The sequence below is a fragment of the Alosa alosa genome, chromosome 21 (assembly GCF_017589495.1).
Source record: "Alosa alosa isolate M-15738 ecotype Scorff River chromosome 21, AALO_Geno_1.1, whole genome shotgun sequence".
NCBI lineage: Eukaryota > Metazoa > Chordata > Actinopteri > Clupeiformes > Clupeidae > Alosa > Alosa alosa.
This window is the reverse complement of record NC_063209.1, coordinates 22,661,221-22,680,813: the sequence shown is the minus strand read 5'-3', so window position 1 is coordinate 22,680,813 and position 19,593 is coordinate 22,661,221. Positions and strand designations below refer to the sequence as shown.

Genomic DNA, 19,593 nt, shown 5'->3' with positions numbered 1-19,593 from the left:
GTCGCCTGCTCGTGATGCACGCCTAGGTTGCCCTAGACACTGGTTGCCCAGTTTGGTCCAGGTTGCCCTGGATGCCGGGTCGCCCGCCATCACATCGGTCTAGGTTGCCCCATACGCTGGTTGACCAGCTCATGGTTCAGGTCGCACTGCACGCCGTTGCCCGGCTCGTGGACGCCGCCTAGGTTGCCCTAGACGCTGGTTGCCCAGTTCGGTCCAGGTTGCCCTGGATGCGGCCGCCCGGCCGCCACGCTGGTCTAGGTTGCCCTAGACGCTGGTTGCCCAGCTCACTGTCCAGGTTGCCTTGGACGCCGGGCGCCCTCGGTTTCATGACGCTTCGCCTAGGTTGCCCCAGACGCTGGTTGCCCAGTTTGGTCCAGGTGGCCCTGGATGCTGGTTGCCCGGCCGTCATGTCTGTCTAGGTTGCCCTAGACGCTGGTTGCCCAGCTCACGGTTCAGGTCGCGTAAATGCGCCCGGTTGCCCGGACGCCGCCTAGGGTTGCCCTAGACGCTGGTTGCCCAGTTCGGTCCAGGTTGTCCTGGATGCGGTCGCCGTCCGTCACGTTGGTCTAGGTTGCCTAGACGCTGGTTGCCCAGCTAATGGTCCAGGTTGCCTTGGACGCCGGTAGCCCGGCACGCCTCGCGGGTCTAGGTTGCCCTGGACGCTGGTTGCCCAAAGCTCGCATAAGCACTAAAGTCCAGGTTGCTCTGGATGCGGGTGGTCTGGCTCGTCACGATGTACCAGCTCGCTAGTCACTGGCCTTCCCAGATCGCGGAAGTGCTTATGGTCCAGGTTGCCCTAGACGCTGGTTGCCCAGCTCGTCAAGCCCTAAATCCCACTAAAGCGAAAGCATGCTGCGGGCCCCACTACAACCCTAGGCCTATGGTTAACACCTGGCTACTTTAAAATTCTGTCGGCGCCCTGGCACAACGTCTTCACCCTGGCCCAGTCATGCTGTTTAATTCTTCTTGTATGTATACTAATGTCTCTGCTCCTCTCAGAACCAGATTACTGAGTCACCGCCCTGGCGGGCATCACTCATCCTTTTGGGGGTAGGCTCCTCCTGCCTTCATCCATCGGGCAGGAGACGCAGATCCCGCCATCGCTGGACGGATCCGAGACGGGCCACGCCAAAGACTGTTACCTATTCAGGACTCTATCATGCTTGCATCCAAGCCGCCCTTTACTAATTAAATCGTTAACTGATTCTATTCTGTCTACTGAGTCTTTCTGGTAGAACTAGCAGGAGTTGACCTGTGGTGACCTTGACCTGCTTTTGCTCCAAAATTATCCTATAAAAAGTTTGCTGTGCTATTGTAGATATTTTCATGAATTGTTACATAATCCAAAGCAATTTTGTGTGTTCTCCATATCCTAGTTATTCATATAACTTGTTCTTGACCACGATTGCGACAAGAAATGTAATGCTGGTAACAATTCAGTGGCCAGCATTCGGATAGCAGCCAATTACCAGACCAGTTAAATTCATTCATTCAGAACCTCATGACCAGCCCGCTAGCAGCCAGCCCCAGGACCAGCCGATGAGCAGCAAGCCGCAGCACCAGCCGATGTGCAGCCAGCCATAGAACCTGTCATTGAGCAGCCGGACATTGGACTATACCGTCAGCATCTTGCAAATGACAACATATGGATGTCAAAAATGGTAGAATTGAATGGTCTTCCTGCTCAAGAAATGAACCCCACTGCATGGCTGCCAATGTGATTCGATGCTACCAGGACCTACACGCTGGCAGTCACTCATGCACAAGACATCAATTCTTCTTTTTACCTTTTCATGCCATCCCCCCCCCCCCAAAAATACATATGCAATACACACACAGTGAGACTCTGCCCCTCATGTGGTATAGTCTGGTATAAAATTGCTGTGTTCAATGGCTTCAATGTGTTGTTCAGACAGATGTTATTGAGTATGTTCCATTTCTAATGAAATTTTAATTTGCAATAATGTCACGTTTTTACATGGCATAGGCCTATATGCAGTTGTTTGATTGCACACATGTTAGCATTTTGCAAGGTCTATTTTCTTACGTCTGTCTGTCCCACCTTCAACACTTTACATATTGCCTTCAGCGCTGCGCAGCCTCAGGTCAGCTCACTTCACTTGATCAGTTCTTGGCGAATGGTAGTGTCACACAAAGTTAGCTAAACTGCTAGAATGAGCAACAAAAAACAAGCATCTTTAGCAGGTCACTGGTCAGAGTGTTCGAGAGTCAGCTGCAGAGATTTCTTACTGAAAAAGTCACCGCTGCACATTTTAGTGATGAGGACTGGGTGCCAAAACTTGCTTACCTGTGTGGCATATTCGGGTTGCTTAATTACCTCAACCTGTCACTCCAGGGGAGAATGACAACTGTCTTTAAACTGGCAGATAAAGTCGCTGCATTTAAAGCCAAGCTTGATTTGTGGAGACGAATGGGGACGGGGTGTATTTGATATGTTCCAAACAGTAGTGGGGGTTTTGGGAGAGACTGAGGCAGGGGCCCTTTCTCTGCGCAGCTGGTGCGCCGATCACCTTGTTGCTTTCAAATGAGTTTGAGCTTAGGCTACTTCCCCATCCTCCAAAAGATCTACGGCAAACCAATGAGTGGGTCCGCAACCCATTTGTCAATATCCCAATAGTCATAACTTGTCAGCGCAGGAGGAAGAGCAGTTGATCGAAATTGCAAATGACGGTGGTCTTAAGAGTGTGTAAAGGAAACCTCTGGCGGGTTTTTGGATCAAAACCAAAGCAGAATATCCCGAGATAGCCGTAAAAGCTGAAAATGCTGCTACCATTTCCCACCACGCATCTATGCGCGAGGCGGGTTTTCTGCAATGACTGCAACTATATAAGACCAAATTGCTAATCGACTGGACATTTCAAACACACTGAGGGTGTCACTGTCTTCCATCATGATGGAACCTTCTTGTTGCTGGGAAACAAGCACAGGGCTCCCACTGATTATATTCGTAATGCACGTTTAGTTCCATTTGTTCCATTATTTTGTTAAGCATGTTCACACTTGATAGATGTAGCTTCAAGTTGTTCAATTTTCATAGTTCATATTGTTCAATTTTTCACTTCTTCAAGTTCACGTTTTCACATTTTTTTAAGAGTTCACCTTCACTGTTAACTGGAGCTAGTTCTTTTCCAGTAATGCATGCACAACACATATGGAACATGGATCCCCCCCGGTCCGTGAAAAAAAAATGGGAATCAAACCGGTCCATGGTACATAAAAGGTTGGGGACCCCTGCATTAGAGCGATAATCTAATGCAAATACTGACGTTGACAATATCGCTCTGATAAAGTGGCTCACACACACACTAGCTCGGTTTTGCGACTGATTCATATGCGCCTGTAGCTGGAAAGTTTTGTTTAAAGCATGACCTTTTTTCGACTTCGGATGACATATGACATGTCTGCCATCTAGTGGAGTGGAAATCGAATCGAAATATGACACCCTATTTGACCAAATCGGCGCTTTATTCAGTATCGCATCTTGTCGACAAAAAGCCGACCGTGGCGCCCTAGAGGGTTAACATTGTCCAATTCCTTATTAATTATTATGTAATGTTATGTTATCCCTGACTCTGTGGCTTAAGTCTAGTTGCCTGATGGCTAATGTCCTTTGCGATATAGCTAGCTAGCTGAAGGCTGAAGTAGTTCAGTTCGCTATTGATTTGAATTATGGAGCAGCAGAGGGTATGACGATAAGCAAACAGAAATCAGGTGTAAAGCCTGTCAATTTAAATGTGCATGTCGCTATGAAATCATTTAAAACCTGCGGTGTTTTTAACTTTACTGGTTCCATAAACACCATATTTCCACATTACCACATTGTTCCATGGTTCCATATCAGGGTCTACAGTGCGCCCATTTCACTTCGCATTACGCGAAAAGTAAAAATGATGCCGTCGCGAAAGTGCAAAAATATTTAGGCGACTGGTGCGAATGACTTCTAACCATGTCAATGTTTGTCTACAAAATACACCGCAACATCGAAAACACACAGGTGCAAACCATAGAATCATCGTTCGCTTAATGCAGCATAAAAACTACACCTCCCATCAATCCATAGCAGTTTCTGCTTGTGATCGCTAGTAGTCGCCTTCTATCAAGTCCAAGAGCGCGCAGAAAAAGCGGAAAGTTAGACTAGCCAGCCAAGATGCAAAGATGGAAGAAATTAGTTCTTCTATCCAATCTAATTCATTGGATATAGAGGAACAGGATGAGATTCTGAGAATGCAGTGAGAGAAGGAAAGTAACCTAACATGCCTTTTGAAGCCCAGTTGACGTATTGGCTGCAATATGCAAAATATAGTTGTAGCTTAACCGGCACAAAGTAGCCTCCCCTTAATACTCCCATTTTATTCAAAGGTAGAACGCTACTGACAACTCCAGGCTTCCACACATGCTTGTTTGTTTACAATCAATACAAGCTGAAGTGCAAAACGAAAGTAGGCCTAACGCTTGCCTACTGCCCCTATCAATGCAGATATTTCAAATAAAAACAAAGTATAACACATATATCCTTGATTAGCCTATGCTGGGTTTTGTGGAAGAGAAATGGACTGTTTTAGTAGTAGTATTAGGGCAATATGCAGTCAGATAGGTCACCATGGGCATATTTGGTTTAGCTATAGATGTATCAATAAATAAATAAATTAGCCTACATTTGGCAGGTTACTTGATATATACAGGCTAAATGCAAATATGGCAATGTATTATATTATTTTACATTAAACAAAATGTAGGAAAATAGAACAGACTGAAAAATAAAGTAGGCACTGATCTTTAAAAATCCTGTTTCCTGTAGCCTAAATGTTGTCAGTCATTCTTAATATTCGCAATTGGTGCACTGGCATGTTTAACTGTTAGCTGCAGTATAATGTTAGATTATATGTAAAGTTAAGTACAGAACTGACTGTGCTAGTCCAAATTTTTGTCTGTGCTCTTAAATTTTTTTTCACTTGGGCATGGTGCTCCTGAAAAAAAATGTTAGTGTAGAGCCCTGCATATCCTACCACCCTGCCCCAGCCACCTTCTCATTTGATATTTGATGGAATCTGGCTACAGAGAAAAGCAGTCTTCAAAGACAACCATTTTAATCCTGACCTCCCCCCAGAGGTTCAAAGGGGTGCCACACAGTGCATTCAGCACCAGCGGCAAGTCCCAGGAAGGTATCATCCTTCTTTGAGGGGGGGCCTCAGTCGCTGAGCACCCTGGGTAATGTTAACAACACGTTGGTTGATGATGGAGGCATTTGATTGATTGCATTTGTAGAAAACTATAAATGCTGGTTATACCAAATGTATGTATAGCACTGTTTGTATCGCTCGTAAGTAGTACCCCAGGAAGTGACTGACACATTATCAGAGCTGAGCCATGCTCTTCAGAATGCCAGACAGCAAGAAACTCCTCCCCCACCAATCCAATTTGAAAAGGAGGTGGAAGAGGGCCCCATACATTTCGATAAAACAAAGAGTATCTACAACAACTGGTAGAGTTTGGAATGCCCATGAACAGAATTGCCGATTTAGTTGGGGTTTCCGTACACACTGTACGCCCAGTATGACTGAGGATAACCTCTCTGCAACGGGACAGTACAGTCCATGTTCAGATGCAGAGCTCGATGCACTGGTCACGGCAATTAAAAGCGAAGATCCACATGCAGGATACAGAAAAGTAAAGGGACTACTTTTGGCTCTTTGGGCATCGAGTTCAGTGGCTACGCATTAAAGCCTTCCATGCATCGAGTCGACAGCCCGCATTCTGACCGAATGAGGCAGATGGGATGTGTCGAGGAGAAGATACCTGCCATGCACTAAGTATCTTGTGCACATAGACACAAACCATAAACTGATCAGGGTGAACATTGCTCTTGTGGTGCTAATACATATGTAATACATAATTCCTGGGGGTGCACATCAGTGAAGACCTCTCCTGGACCACCAACACTGCATCACTGGCTAAGAGAGCTCAGCCGCCTGTACCTCCTGAAACTCCAGGCGAAAGCAAGTGCTCCACCAGCCATCATGACCACATTCTACCGAGGCACCATTGAGAGCATCCCTCTCCAGCTGTATCGCTGTGTGGGGGAAGCTGTACTGAATACAACAGGAAAGCCCCTGCAGCATAGTGAACACAGCTGGAAGGATCATTGGTGCTTCACTCCCCTCCCCTGAAGGACATTTACACCACCCACCTCACCCGCTAGTTAGCTACCAAAATTGGGAGTGATGCAGTCACCCCTCACAATCTGTTTGATCTATCGCCCTCTGGGAAGAGGGGTACAGAAGCCTGCGCCCCCCGCACTACCAGACTCACCAACAGCTTCATACACCAAGCTGTAAGGATGCTGAACTCCTCTCCCTCCCTCCCCCCTCCCACCTCAGCTACATAACATCCTGGACATTGGACCCAAAATGGTCAGCCTGCACTACTCCACTTGCACACTTGCACACTTGTACACTTTACAACTGGTGTTGTTGTCCCGAAAACACAACACTTCTGCTGCTCTTACATAATCCTGCAACCACTATGCCACTTTCTTCTTACTTAGGGTCAAACAGAACTACCCAAGCCTTTTATTGGCCTGAATTTGCCACTCAGTATTTTTTATTGACTGTCTATGCACAATTTCAAACCCCACATTTGCTGCTCTTATTTTTTTCATTATTATATGTGCCCTCCTTTATTTACTTATTTACTTACTTTTTTTGTTTACTTGAATGTTATGTTTGTCTGTGGACCTAAATTGGTAAAATATGTCTTGTCTTCACCGTGGGATAGTGAGAAACGTAATTTCGATCTCTTTGTATGTCTGGAACATGTGAAGAAATTGACAATAAAGCTGACTTTGACTTTGACTTTGACTTTGATATGCCCAGAGTTTTGTTGCAAACATGCAGAATATGATACCTGTTATTGTCACAATAATGTGTATTTTCTGATCATCCAACAGATGGTTGGCAACATGGTCATCTTTGGAGGGATTGATGGCTATTCACGAAAGGTATGGCCTTATTCTGTTATTTCAATAGGCAGTTGCAAAAACTGCCACTGGCGTAATGTCCTGTGCCACTCACTGGTACTGTCCCTGATCATTTCCCCAAGATACCCCCCCCCAAACACATACATACTGTACCGCTCACCCCATCAGCCACAATTGTATTGTAAATTTAGTAATTCATCACTTGTAACATTTCAGATAATGTACTTGAAGGTGGCAGACAACAACAGTCACAACAGACACAAACCTAGCCTTCTTCTGCCAGGCTGTACAGGAATTTGGCTATCCACACAGGTAATTTTTTGGATAAGACGTTTTATAATAAAATTGTTTGAGAAAACATTATGAACACACAATAGGTTGATGCATAGTTAATTATATAGGCATAGTTGTGAGTTTGAATGTTCCTCCATTCAATGGGCCATTATGTAGCGCCCCCCTAGCTATAACTGCTGGGCAGCAGCCCCAAATTGTTCTGATGGCGAGATCTCTCTCTCTCTCTCTAATGGTAATCAATGCATTAATTTACATGTTTACTTTGTATGAACATCTTCAGAGTGCGAACAGATCATGGAGGCGAGAATGTTGGCATTTCTTGCTTGCACATTGAATCATAGCATTTGTTCAAAATGTGTTTAGTCAAACATGACAAGTTCTACATGACAAAATCATGCTGTAACGGTGATAAACAATGAAATTCTAAAATGTTCATTTTTTTTAAACAGGAGATGAACATTCCTCAGATTGACTGGGAGGAAAGTGGGGAGGTCCCAGAACCAGAACTTGGAATAAATGTTCCCCAGCTCGACAGCCCCCTCACTCCTGAGCACTTGGAGGCATTGAAGCGCCTCATTGACCCTTTGCAGCCATCAGAGTCTCGTGGCGTTGACATTTATCTGGCTACTTTGCAGTATGCCGAACAATGTTTAGGCTAAGGAATACTAAGAAAACACAACTTATTGCTTAAAAAAAAAAAAGACTTGCTTGCAGTGTGCCTTAGTGTTATTTAAATAAATGCAAACCTTTTTCTTCTCAGTGAACTGTATTTGTTTCTCAGCAAATGCCACGATGAACGGTAACAAATAGGCTAGGTTATGTAGGCTAAAGTCATATCGTGGGGAGTTTATTATTTCGTTTTGGCAAGTAGCCGTATAATAAGCGGGATAATGTATAGAACACCGGTCATTACTGTGAAAATAAGTCCCTTCAGGGCGGAACAAGACCCCTCCGCTGCGCGTCGGGGTCCGGTTCGCCCTGTTGGGACTTATTTTCCCAGTAATGACCGGCGTTCTATACATTATCCCTTACATATCGAACTGTGAGGTCTATTCAGTTAAATTTCAATTCAATGTCCGATCCACCGACATCTTACTGAATAGAACCCAATAAAGTTTATTTGACCTTGAAGCATTAACTAGGCTAGCTAGCTAGACTAGCAAGTTGATAGCGGACTAACGCTAACAACTGGCGAGCAAGATAACCTTAGCTGTGCACACATGCATTAGGTTTAATTTCTATATAAATTTCAATGCTATCCACAACAAAGGATGAGTATGTGTAATGTGTAAAAGTTCTTCGTGGGTTATGGATTCTAGCCTATCCAGTAGCCTACTACTTTGTTAGTTCTACTAGATCTAGCTATACTTCTATTTTGAGTGTTACCATATCGCTCTCACTCTGAATACCGTCAGGAAAAAAAAACACATACGAAAAATAGGGAGAAGTCTCTGAACTATCATGATTTGGGGCGAGGGAATTGTACTTACTGTACAGAGGATGGTGGCGATAGCTGCTGGTTGTGCTCCTGTTCGGCCATGGTTGAATTTGAATGATTCGATGAAAGTCAAGTGAAGCATAAGCATAGCCGTTCTGAGCTGTATAGAACAACACTGCCATCTACTGGATTAGAAAGTGTCAGCAGGCTACTTGTGGATCTGGGTGGCGGCTCTGCGCAAAGTTTGTCTCAAAAATACGTGATCCACTAATGCTGATCCACAAATGCGAAAACGAAAACTGCGTGTTCTGGTGATCCACAAATGCAAAATTAGATTTCACAAAGGCAATTTTCAGTTTTACAAATGCCATTTCGTTTACAAATACACATCTACAATTGTGAAAACCAATTTACAAGTTACAAATATGATTTTTTTATTTGTGGATGTCAAAACACGAATGCAAGTCAAGAAATATTTGTGGATGTCGCCATCTACTGGACTGCGATTTCTGTGTGCCGGTGAATTAAAGTAGGCCTATTTACGTGTAGATTTGTGTGACTTTCATGTGAAGAACATCTCAAAAACACGTAACTTTGAAAAGCGAAGAATGCGTGTGCTGGTGATCCACAAATGCAGAATCACATTTCACAAATGAAATTTTCGGTTTTACAAATGGCATTTTATTTACAAATGCACATCTATATTTGTAAAAGGGTCAGTGACAGATAAGGGTTGGTAAGATGAGAAAATTAAAAATATGTTTAAACCTTTAAAACAAAACTTGCCTGAGGTTTGCTAAAGTGTATACTTTGTATTTCTGTTGTATTCATATTATTTGATATGACGTATATGCTATTTTTTAACAAAAGATAGAACTAACAGCCTGTTAAATTGTCAAATGGTGTAACCACAAAAATGACAAATATCTAATATTTCACAATTCCTAGAGTTCATGCAATTGCTCTCATGAAATTATTAGTTTATTTTGTAATATCCTATGAGAATATGTTTTATTATATTTATTTCTAAATTTAAATGATATGGGTTTTTCATTGTACTGAGCAAGACCATATACTGTAAACATCTTGTTTTCTTTCTATTCTTTGACCATTTGAGTAAAAATGTTTTAAACAACCATTATTACAGTAAAGTAGAGTATTAAATCATTATCCATATTATTTTTTTTGTACATTATTAGTATTTAAGACAAAATAATGGTTACACCAATTGACATTTCTTGAATTTCCCCTGGGGATCTATCTATCTATCTATCATCTATCATAAATCGGTTACACCAATTGACCATAAAAACGTTTATAGCAATAGGACAAGACATTGACACAGAAAATAGGCATCAAGGTAAACTGAATTGGATATTTTGATATGTATTCATTTCATTCATCATATTCCATATCAAATATCATTTCATAACATCAATGAAGAAACTTGTGTTCTATTTGATTTCAATTCAGTTCTCATACAATTTCAGTCTATACCCATTATTTTCAAAGAGAGTGAGATAAAGGGCCCTATTTTCGCATGATGCAAAACCTGGCGAAAAGAGTAGGCCTATTATTATTCTGGCCGAAAGTTTTTTCATATCTTACACTTCACTTTTATTAAATAATGCTTCCAGGGTGTGGCAATTACCGACATAAGGTGTGGTCTGGCACATGATCTAAAAATCGCTATCTTATACCGTCTAAAAAGCATTATGCCACTGACCAAGAAAAGCCTGGTCTATAGCGAAAGGTGCATATGAAACACAGCTGAAGACGCACTGTCACGAGATGTAAGCAGCCATTCCTCTGCAGAATAAATGTCCTTAGGTTATTTATTCAGTCATTCGAACATTAGGGGAAGTTTTGCTTTTTTCAGGCTATGTTTTTGCAATGGTAACCTATTGTCAGTCAATATTGAAAGTAATTAACTGTGTATAACTGTTTTGTCGTTGACTATGACACCACAGTGAAGTTAGTTTCACTTTGTCTATATGTTTAATTAATAGACAAGTGCAGATGTATGTAGCCTATACTCTACCCGGTTTTAGTAAAGAAAGGCTTAGTGGAATACCTGTTCCATACGGTCTTGCGTACAAGCAGATTCCTTCAAATACACTGCTGACTATCAAAATACTGATGCGCTGTTTGAAGTTGCCCTGCTTGCTGTTAAAGGGAATGACAGATGTCCTCCTCATTGGTTTAAAGGATGTTAAGCCCAAAACACACCCATGACTGATTAAGAAACATAAGAGCCACCTTTTTGCGCCAGGCACCTGACGTTTGATAACAAAACCACCCCAAATGTGGACTGGACAAACCCCTAAATGTATTTACGCTATTTGCTAGTGACCATGCATTTCATATTGCTAAATTAGGGCCCAAAGTGTGTGTGAGAGAGAATAAGAGTGAGTGAAAGAGTGGGTATGATCATTTAACAACCAACCAACAGCAGGATCTGCGTTCACATGCACTCTGTGGCGAGACAAGTTTTTCTTGCTTGTAAGTGGCATCCATTGGGGGACAAGAGGTACATTTTATATATAATAAATGTATTTATATTATTTATTTATAATTTGAACATACTGTTTACATATTCATAATAAAATATAAAAAAATTATTATGGAACTTTAAATTTAAAATGAAAAGCTTTGACATTTCAAAAATCGCTTAAATTGCAATCTAATTAAACCCTTTTAAAGCTATTGTTCATGCTAAACAGTTAGTCACTATTTAAATTATAAAATAATATAATTGGCAATAAATAATTTGGCCCTGAATCTGATCAAACTGGTCTCAAACAGAAAGAGTCAAATGGTGTAACCCGGTTACACCATTTGACATTTCTATTTAAAAGCAAAATTTGCAGGCATTATTATGGACAACTATGTACACACTTCACCTTTATGTGAATATGCAAACACAGTTTTTACATTAAATTGAATATTTTATGATTATTATGATTTATCAACATTTTTAAAAGGTCATACCATTTGACATGTAACCTAAGCTTACCTGGCCATGGCCTAAAAACACTATTATGTTACTTGAAGAGAGTTGCTAACCTTGACTCATAGCAGTTGGGGTCTTGAAGGGTCCTTCTCTATGACATTATTTCCTGTCACATGATTCTCTGACACAATTCATACAAAATTGCTCCTTAAATGGTGGTTACGCCACTTGACATTTTAAGTGGTTGATGTGACAGACACGATTCCCCATATTAATTAAAACATTCAGAACAATGGGGTTTCATTACTTGTATTAAATATAGAAAAGTTCTTGTGCAAGATCATGCCAGATTATTTTAGAAGGGATTTTGGAGAGAATTTCACATTTTTTTCAGCAAGTGTAATTATTTGGTTCATGTTTTTGTGGTTACACCGTGTTGACAATTTTACCCAAATTCAGTTAATACTCTTTCAAAATTAAATAAATCCAAAACTTTAAGATTAGGGTTTGATGAAAATGATATTTGAAAATAATTTGTCAAATTATTTTCAAATTTTAACAATTTTAAATGTATGTAACCCATATGTACACAAGAAAATGAGCTGTCACGTCATTGACCCAAAAATCAATATACGAGTTACAAATATGATTTTTTTATTTGTAGATATCAAAACACACATGCAAATCAAGAAATATTTGTGGATCCCCCTCTGCGCATATAAAAATATTATTGAGACAAATTTAGCACCATACCTAGCAACCAAGACGCTGTCTATTGAAAAGGGAACTATTTTTTGATGCGTAAGAACGATGTCGAAATGAACATTTTTAAACAATAATGGGGTATTTTCAGATTATTTGAAGGACTCCGGCCTTGTGGCTACGGCCGAACAACACCCGTGGGAATATCCATGACCAATCCTACGATCACGAGTGCTATATTGCTTTTATACAACAATTCTACCACAAACTAAATAATCTGAAAATATCCATGACCAACCCCACTCTCACTCGTGCTATATTGCTTAACCATAGAACCCAATTGTTGTATAATAAATAATCTTATTACCATGTATAGTCTAATTCCATTGCTGCCAATTGCCATATAGGCTAATGTGCAAAAAGTAAACAAAAGATCAATGCAATACAGTTAAATATTTTATTAAACAGACTTAACATTCAGAACCAAGGTACACAAAGTATTCAAGACCCTTTCACATATCCCTGAAAACCAAAACATATCATTAAACAGTTCCCCATATTACACATGCCTCTTAGTCACAATATGTTATTTACTTAAAGATGTTAAAATGTGCAGATATTACAGTAAAGTGTACAATATTATACATTACAGTAAATCATATAATACTGTTGAGAGTACAACAGTACGAAGTAATTCAAAGTATTATAAATATTCTCCTCCTCCTCCTCTCATTGCCTGCAGCTCATTGGCTGTAGCGTTCAGATCTGTGGATCCTCACTGTTTGAGAAGTGTCCATACTGGTCGGTTCCGCTGACCAGAACGGTGGCATGGAAACGCCTGGGTCTGTCAGGGTCCTGGGGTGCAGAGAGAGGGAGAGGAATGAGAGAGAGAGAGAGAGAGAGAGAGAGGAGGTGTATAGAGAGAGAGGAGGCGGGGGAGAGAGAGATGTTCTTTAGGGAAAGGAAAGCACTGACAAAAAGAGCTGAGGTTTCAGCCTTTCTTGTGTTTGGACAAAACATTCTCCCCACATTCTTAAGATGTTTCCACTGCTTGTAGATACAAACTTGCCAAGGAAATGAGTCACCCATTCATTCTGCCCACTGTCTTCAAACACAGCTCTTAAAAATGCCCTACTTGCTACGAAGAAACTATCTAGACACTACATAGTACATGTATGGATTTATTATAATTTCTATAAAAAATATTCCTTTTGTAACACACACAAACACACACACACACACTTTTACACCTTTAAGTACACAGGCAAGTTAGCATCATGAAACTGAATGTGTGAATATCACTCTGCATTTCTCCCACCTGAATTGGATAAGCACATGTGGGGACGTAGCGGATAACGAAACCACAGCGCCTGCGGTCGGACATGTTGGGGTCACTGGCGTGGACGAGCAGGCCATCATGCAGCTGCATGTTCACAACAAAAAATATGGACATTAATATCCAGATAACCAAAATACCAAAGGCCAAGAAACTGACTGAAGGACGGTGCTATGCTATGCACAAATGCTATTTGAGTTATGTCTTACAGAACCAGAAGTTTGAGCCTTGGTGATCTATGAGTATATATAGGTAGACATCACCCACCGACATCTGCCCGGCCAACAGGGGGCAGAGTACAGCCTTGTCTGTCTGCACCAGCTCCTCTGGGATCTCCTGGTTGACCGACAGCATGTTACCCGGGCGCTGAGACTGGCGGTGAGGGAGCATCCCGGAGCAGTGACTTCCTGTTGGAGACAGGAAGTGAGCTTGTGTTTAGTTCATCAATCACATGGCCCTCCACTGCGTTTACCCGCTGTCACAGACGGGCCTTTTTTTCTACGAAGCTAAAACAGGCCAGCTGTTTGTCAAAACCTAAGTGGTCTAGACCGAGTTTGAGAAAGCTGTGAAAATATTTTAGAGGCAACATTTTACGGTATTTTTATGTGATGTGAGTGTAGAGTTTACTCTGGCTACACTGTATAACACAGGTCTCCTAAAGTCTTTGGTATTCCCGGAACATGTTGAAATATGCCTTGTGAATGGTGGCATTGTCTTTCGTATTTTACAGTAATATGCTATGTGAAAAGGCACTTTGTTTATGTTTGTTCTATTACTCATACTAATTGCCTGTCCCTGGAAGCAATACTACTTGATGTAGTAATGTACTCTGTCATATCTAGCCACTCATCACTCTGTTGTAGCTTTCATTTGGACTCGAGGTGTTCAGTACCTGGAATAACCTGAAGAGCTCCATTGTCCTCCAGTGAGTCATCCAGAGCCAGCCACACAGACAGCACTGGACCTCCATCAAGACCCCAGTACCTGCAAATCACAAGGAACACATCTTTATCAGATTCATTATGTTTTCTTTTATTTAGTAGGGGTACAACAAACTTATTTATTTGGTTTTGGATTGTTTTGGCCATGATTAGAACATTTTCATGGTGGTGGCTTATCAATAATGTGTGTGTGTGTGTGTGTGTGTGTGTGTGTGTGTGACCCACCTCATATCCTGGTGCCAGGCCACGTAGGGCAGGCCAGCCTCCTTCTCTCCCCGCTCCTCTCTGTTCGTTTCTTCCCCTCCTGGTCCGTTCTCAAAGGGGATGACTTCTGCCCCTCGGTTGCCCCTGGTTACGGGGTATTTACAGATAAATCTGGAGTCCAGCAGGATGACATCTTGCCCCAGGACGGCACCTACCACCTCCAGAACGCGGGGGTGCTTGACTAGCCCCATCACCCAGTCGTACTGCATGTGCACGTTGTGGAGGCTGTACCCAGTATAGTCTGTTCCTGTGGGGGACAAGCAGATGGAGGGTTAGCATAGCTGCACTGCACACACTGATGGCAGAGACCTTTCCAGGGAAGTGTTAAAAACGTCAGTTACAACAGAAGCTCTGAGTCTCCAGCTCTAGTTACTGCATCTTTTAAGTTTTTCAATAGGCTAAAACTCAAAACAGTTGTTAGGCTTAGGCCCCTATGTCATTTTGATCTGTAAAAAATGTCACATGCAGCCATGCTGAAATTCTACTCACTGCACATTTATTGTAATGTATTATTTACGTATTGCTGCCACGCTACAAAAAGTGAGGGGCACTTAGGGAGGGGCGGTGGAGGAGGTTTGGGAGGGAGTGGGGGTGAGTGCATTCATTCACAGAATCTAGATTCCACTACCTCCAGCGAACGTACACCGATCAAAGCATGTCCGTCGGCCTTCTTATGATCGCACACACACATGCTCACAGAAACAGACACACACACACACACACGTAAACAAGCACACACACACATTTTACCCATCATGACTGTTTCAAATATGGCCCAGCTCTCTACACTAAGGAAGCGTATTGCTGCCACACTAAAATAAATAAAAGGCTCAGTATCACGCAATTACGTGAAAAGTTTTGTTATTACAATATCTTTTTCACATTTTAACAAGATGTTTATCACGTTATTACATGAAATTATTACATTATTAATGAAACTAAACAAAACGAGAGGCAAGAATAGGCTATAGCTCGTTTACACGACTCAAATTCTATTCTAAGCTTGGTTTAAGACATGGTGAGATTCTCGTTATTGAACACGGTGGATGATATTGTTATATAGCCTATGCGAACAGCCAAGCATTGTCCAGAATATTCTGCACCTGTGTGCAGTAGCCTAGTGGAGTGGCAATCGGGAGAGTCGGGAGGATTCCCGGTGGGGCCGTCCTGATTACTGTAGTGTGATCTCAAAAAGCGCATGCTATTGCTGTTTGAATATTTTCTTTGCTGTGCTCTCCAGCAGCCTGCACTGTGCGACTGCAACGCTTCACTACTCACTCCCTGTGTCCCTTTCCCACAGCCTTAGAAATGACAGCGATGACCTGACATGCAGGCTACCGAGCCAGAGCGCTCTATACATTCACCCACATTGCATAATGATTTGTATATTTATCAAAGCTAGATGGGTAGATGAAGCAGAACTATCAGGATGTGTGAGCAGGCTACTCCTGCACAAACCTTCTCTCTGCCTCCTTTTCAGCAGCTCTCTGCAGATACACACACATCCCTCTTAACTGCTCCTCAGTCAGCTGGGCAAAGACCACACACACACATAGCCTACACACACATACTGTACATGCACAAAAACACTCATCAAGCAGCACTGTGTAATAGCAGTCAGGGTGCAAATTCATAGACACGACTAGTTATCACATAGACTGTATATATAGAAGTTCTATATATACAGTCTATGAGTTATCATTTATGCCAGCCATGAGCTCTTGTGGCCTCGTTTCGTTTAGTTTCGTTATCTTGAAATAATGTGATAATTTCATGTAAAAACGTGATAAATATCTCGTAAAAACGTGAAAAAAAATCATATCTTAAAATAACATGATATTTTCACATTATAACATGAAAAAATATTATCATGAAATAATGTGATAATTTCATGTAATAACGTGATACATATCTTGTTACAATGGGAAAAGGATATTATTATAACAAGAAACTTTTCAAGTAATTACGTAATACTGAGCCTTTTTTTTTAGTGTGGCAGCAATACGCTTCCATTACTTTTACTGGCTCAAGCTGCACATACACAAAAATATTATTATCTAGAAATAACTTTATCATTTTTATGTAATAATGTGATAAATATCTTGTTAAAACGTGAAAAAGATATTGTTATAACAAGAAACTTTTCACGTTAGCATTTACATACACATTCACATTAGCCTACGTGAAACTGAGGCTTTTTTTGTGTGTGGCAGCAATTCGCTTCCGTAATGATTTAATGCTTAGCTGGAATGATGTTTTTCCCTATCATCCTATTTTTTAAAGCAGGTCTACATGCGGGGATTTTGTACGAGGATGTTTGAAACAATGCACTGCACTAGTTAACACAAAACATAGGCCTACACATGGGATATCAGTAGCTAGCCTGTTAGCAAGGAAAACAGTGTAGCCTACTTAATCTAAATGCATGATATATAAAATCACACCGTATGTAGGCCTATCTCATGTTGCATGTTAACTATCATAACATCTTTATGACTGCATTATAATGTATGGATTTTATAAAATGAAAATAAACTTAGTACAGTAGGGGGGCAGTACAGGTTCACATTCGGTGTTCTTTCGAAGTAATACAGGAAAACAGATAAATACTGTACATCAGGTTCATGAAACTATAGCAAATAAAAAATGAAAATAAAGTTTTATTTTTTAACTCCATTACATAACTATAGTACATAGCTGTGACACTCCACAGCTAACTGTCTTTCTGCCAATACTCCCCTTCCACACCAATCCCCCACCCCAGGTAGCCTGACCGGTAGCCTACTCACCGAACTTCCTCTCCAGCTGGGCGAAGGCCTCCCTGGCCTGCCGGAGCTCGGTGGGGTCCAGCACGCCCACGCCGCTCAGGTAGCCCTGCTGCTCGTACAGGCTGGACATCTGCTCCACGGATACGCTCATGACTGCTGGCTGCTGAGGGATGACGACGCTCTCTCTCGGATCTTACTGCGATGTTGTCTTTGTCTCCGTCTTCTCTCTCTCTCTGTCTGGGATAACCAGCTGGGCCCTTGTTAGACTGTGTAAGCGTGTCTTTATGAAACCTGTTTTTATAACCTGCCCTGTGGAAAAAAGAGTGAGAGTGAGAGAGGGAGGGAGGGAGAAAGGAGGGGAGAGGGAGAGTGTGGGCTGTTACAAGCTTCTCCTGACAGAGGTATTTCCGTTTCTCATCAGAAACGCACTTGTCTTTCTCTGGCACTTCTCTCTCCTCTCCTCTGTTTTCTCTTTTCACCCCTTCATCGCTCGCTCGCTCAGGATAAATTTATTCTGGGCTGTTTATGGAGCACCAGGAGATTCCGGGGGCTGGGCGCGACCTGCAGCATGACGGCACTAATGACAAAAACATCTCTGGAGCTGCGCAAATGAGCAGCGACACCCCTGTCCCATGGGCCCAGTACAGCAGCGCTTACTCAGACTCAGACTGGACACACACACTGTGGTCAGACTCTCTGTCTCTCTTTGTCTCTCCGTCTGTCTGTCTCTCTCTGACTCTATCCCTCTCTCTCTCTCTCTCTCTCTCTTTCCACACACACACACACACATAAACAAACGCATATACACCTGCTGTTACAGAGATTTTCTCTTCTTTAAGGCAGATGATTATACATGCACACATCTATCCTGTGCATGCACACACACACACACACACACACACACACACACACACACACAGGTCTCTGACACCAGATGTGATTTTAGTCACACGCCCCAGAAGAGAGACTCACCTGTGCACACCTGTGTGATGAGAGACCTGACACCTTGATGCTTTCAGCAGCTGTGAGCTAGACAGAGGAAATTATATAGTGAATAAGAACCAGATGACACAGACTTCACACCAAAATGTCAGCAGGCCTTTGAAAATGAGCCTGAAAAGTCACTGTGCTTTGAGCTCAGCCATCACAACTATTCTTGTCATTACCCCAGATGATGTACTTGGCTTGGCTTCTGAGTTGTCTCTGTGACTGCGTCCTGTCCCAGGTCCACTTAGTTCCTTCTGGAAACTCTTCTGCCAACTCTGCCACGGGTTCCTTATATTAGGCTGAGTTGTGTCTGTGTGTGTGTGTGTGTGTGTGTGTGTGTGTGTGGGGGTGATTGAGTAATACAAGACAATCTCACATGTGGTCCTGTCATGGAAAATGGAAAACCCAGCAACCAAGAAAATGTCATCTTTACTGGAATGATGCCATGTTAACTTGATCTTATCATTTTGAAGAATTAGAGAACTTTCTCAGGTCTAACTTGTTTTCAGGAAAGAATGCAAGAAGTAAGAAAAGAGACTCCAGACTGATAGTTGTCTTATATGTTTGGTTTCACAACTATTCATGTTGCAGATGTTGTTTTTGTCCAAAATGCTGCATGAGTGATACAATCGTGTGCTAAATACCATAGATCTTAAAATGGAACTCCTGTGATATAAGCACCTTGCCCTTCCAGTTGTGTGACAAATCCAATTTCATGCCAAGAAGCATCCAATATGTTATTGATGTTTATGTTTTCTTATGTTCTGATGTGTATGTTTTCTTATGTATTTTGACAGCTTTAATTTGTATATGTCAGCATGGTTGTGAGCCTCTCCTGGAATCAATGCATTGCTGGAGGGAAACAAAGGCTTTTACAATGTGGTTCTGTGGAATATTGGCACACAATCACTTG

At 41.9% G+C, this 19,593-nt stretch overlaps 1 protein-coding gene across 2 annotated transcripts; it reads right to left on the bottom strand.

The window, feature by feature from the left end:
* Positions 1-12,824: 12,824 nt before the first annotated feature.
* Positions 12,825-18,934, bottom strand: LOC125286616 (probable alpha-ketoglutarate-dependent hypophosphite dioxygenase). Of its 2 annotated transcripts, none has more exons than XM_048231823.1 (8): positions 18,860-18,934; positions 18,666-18,722; positions 17,715-18,002; positions 14,887-15,172; positions 14,613-14,704; positions 13,988-14,127; positions 13,703-13,807; positions 12,825-13,239 (listed from the first exon to the last, which is right to left on the bottom strand). In XM_048231823.1, exons 3-8 carry the CDS (start codon positions 17,842-17,844, stop codon positions 13,144-13,146), a joined length of 849 nt encoding a protein of 282 aa, XP_048087780.1. In that variant the 5' UTR covers positions 17,845-18,002; positions 18,666-18,722; positions 18,860-18,934; the 3' UTR covers positions 12,825-13,143. The 2 variants fall into 2 exon arrangements, with proteins under 2 accessions (XP_048087780.1, XP_048087781.1); XM_048231824.1 differs by having other exon boundaries at positions 17,715-17,997.
* Positions 18,935-19,593: the final 659 nt, after the last annotated feature.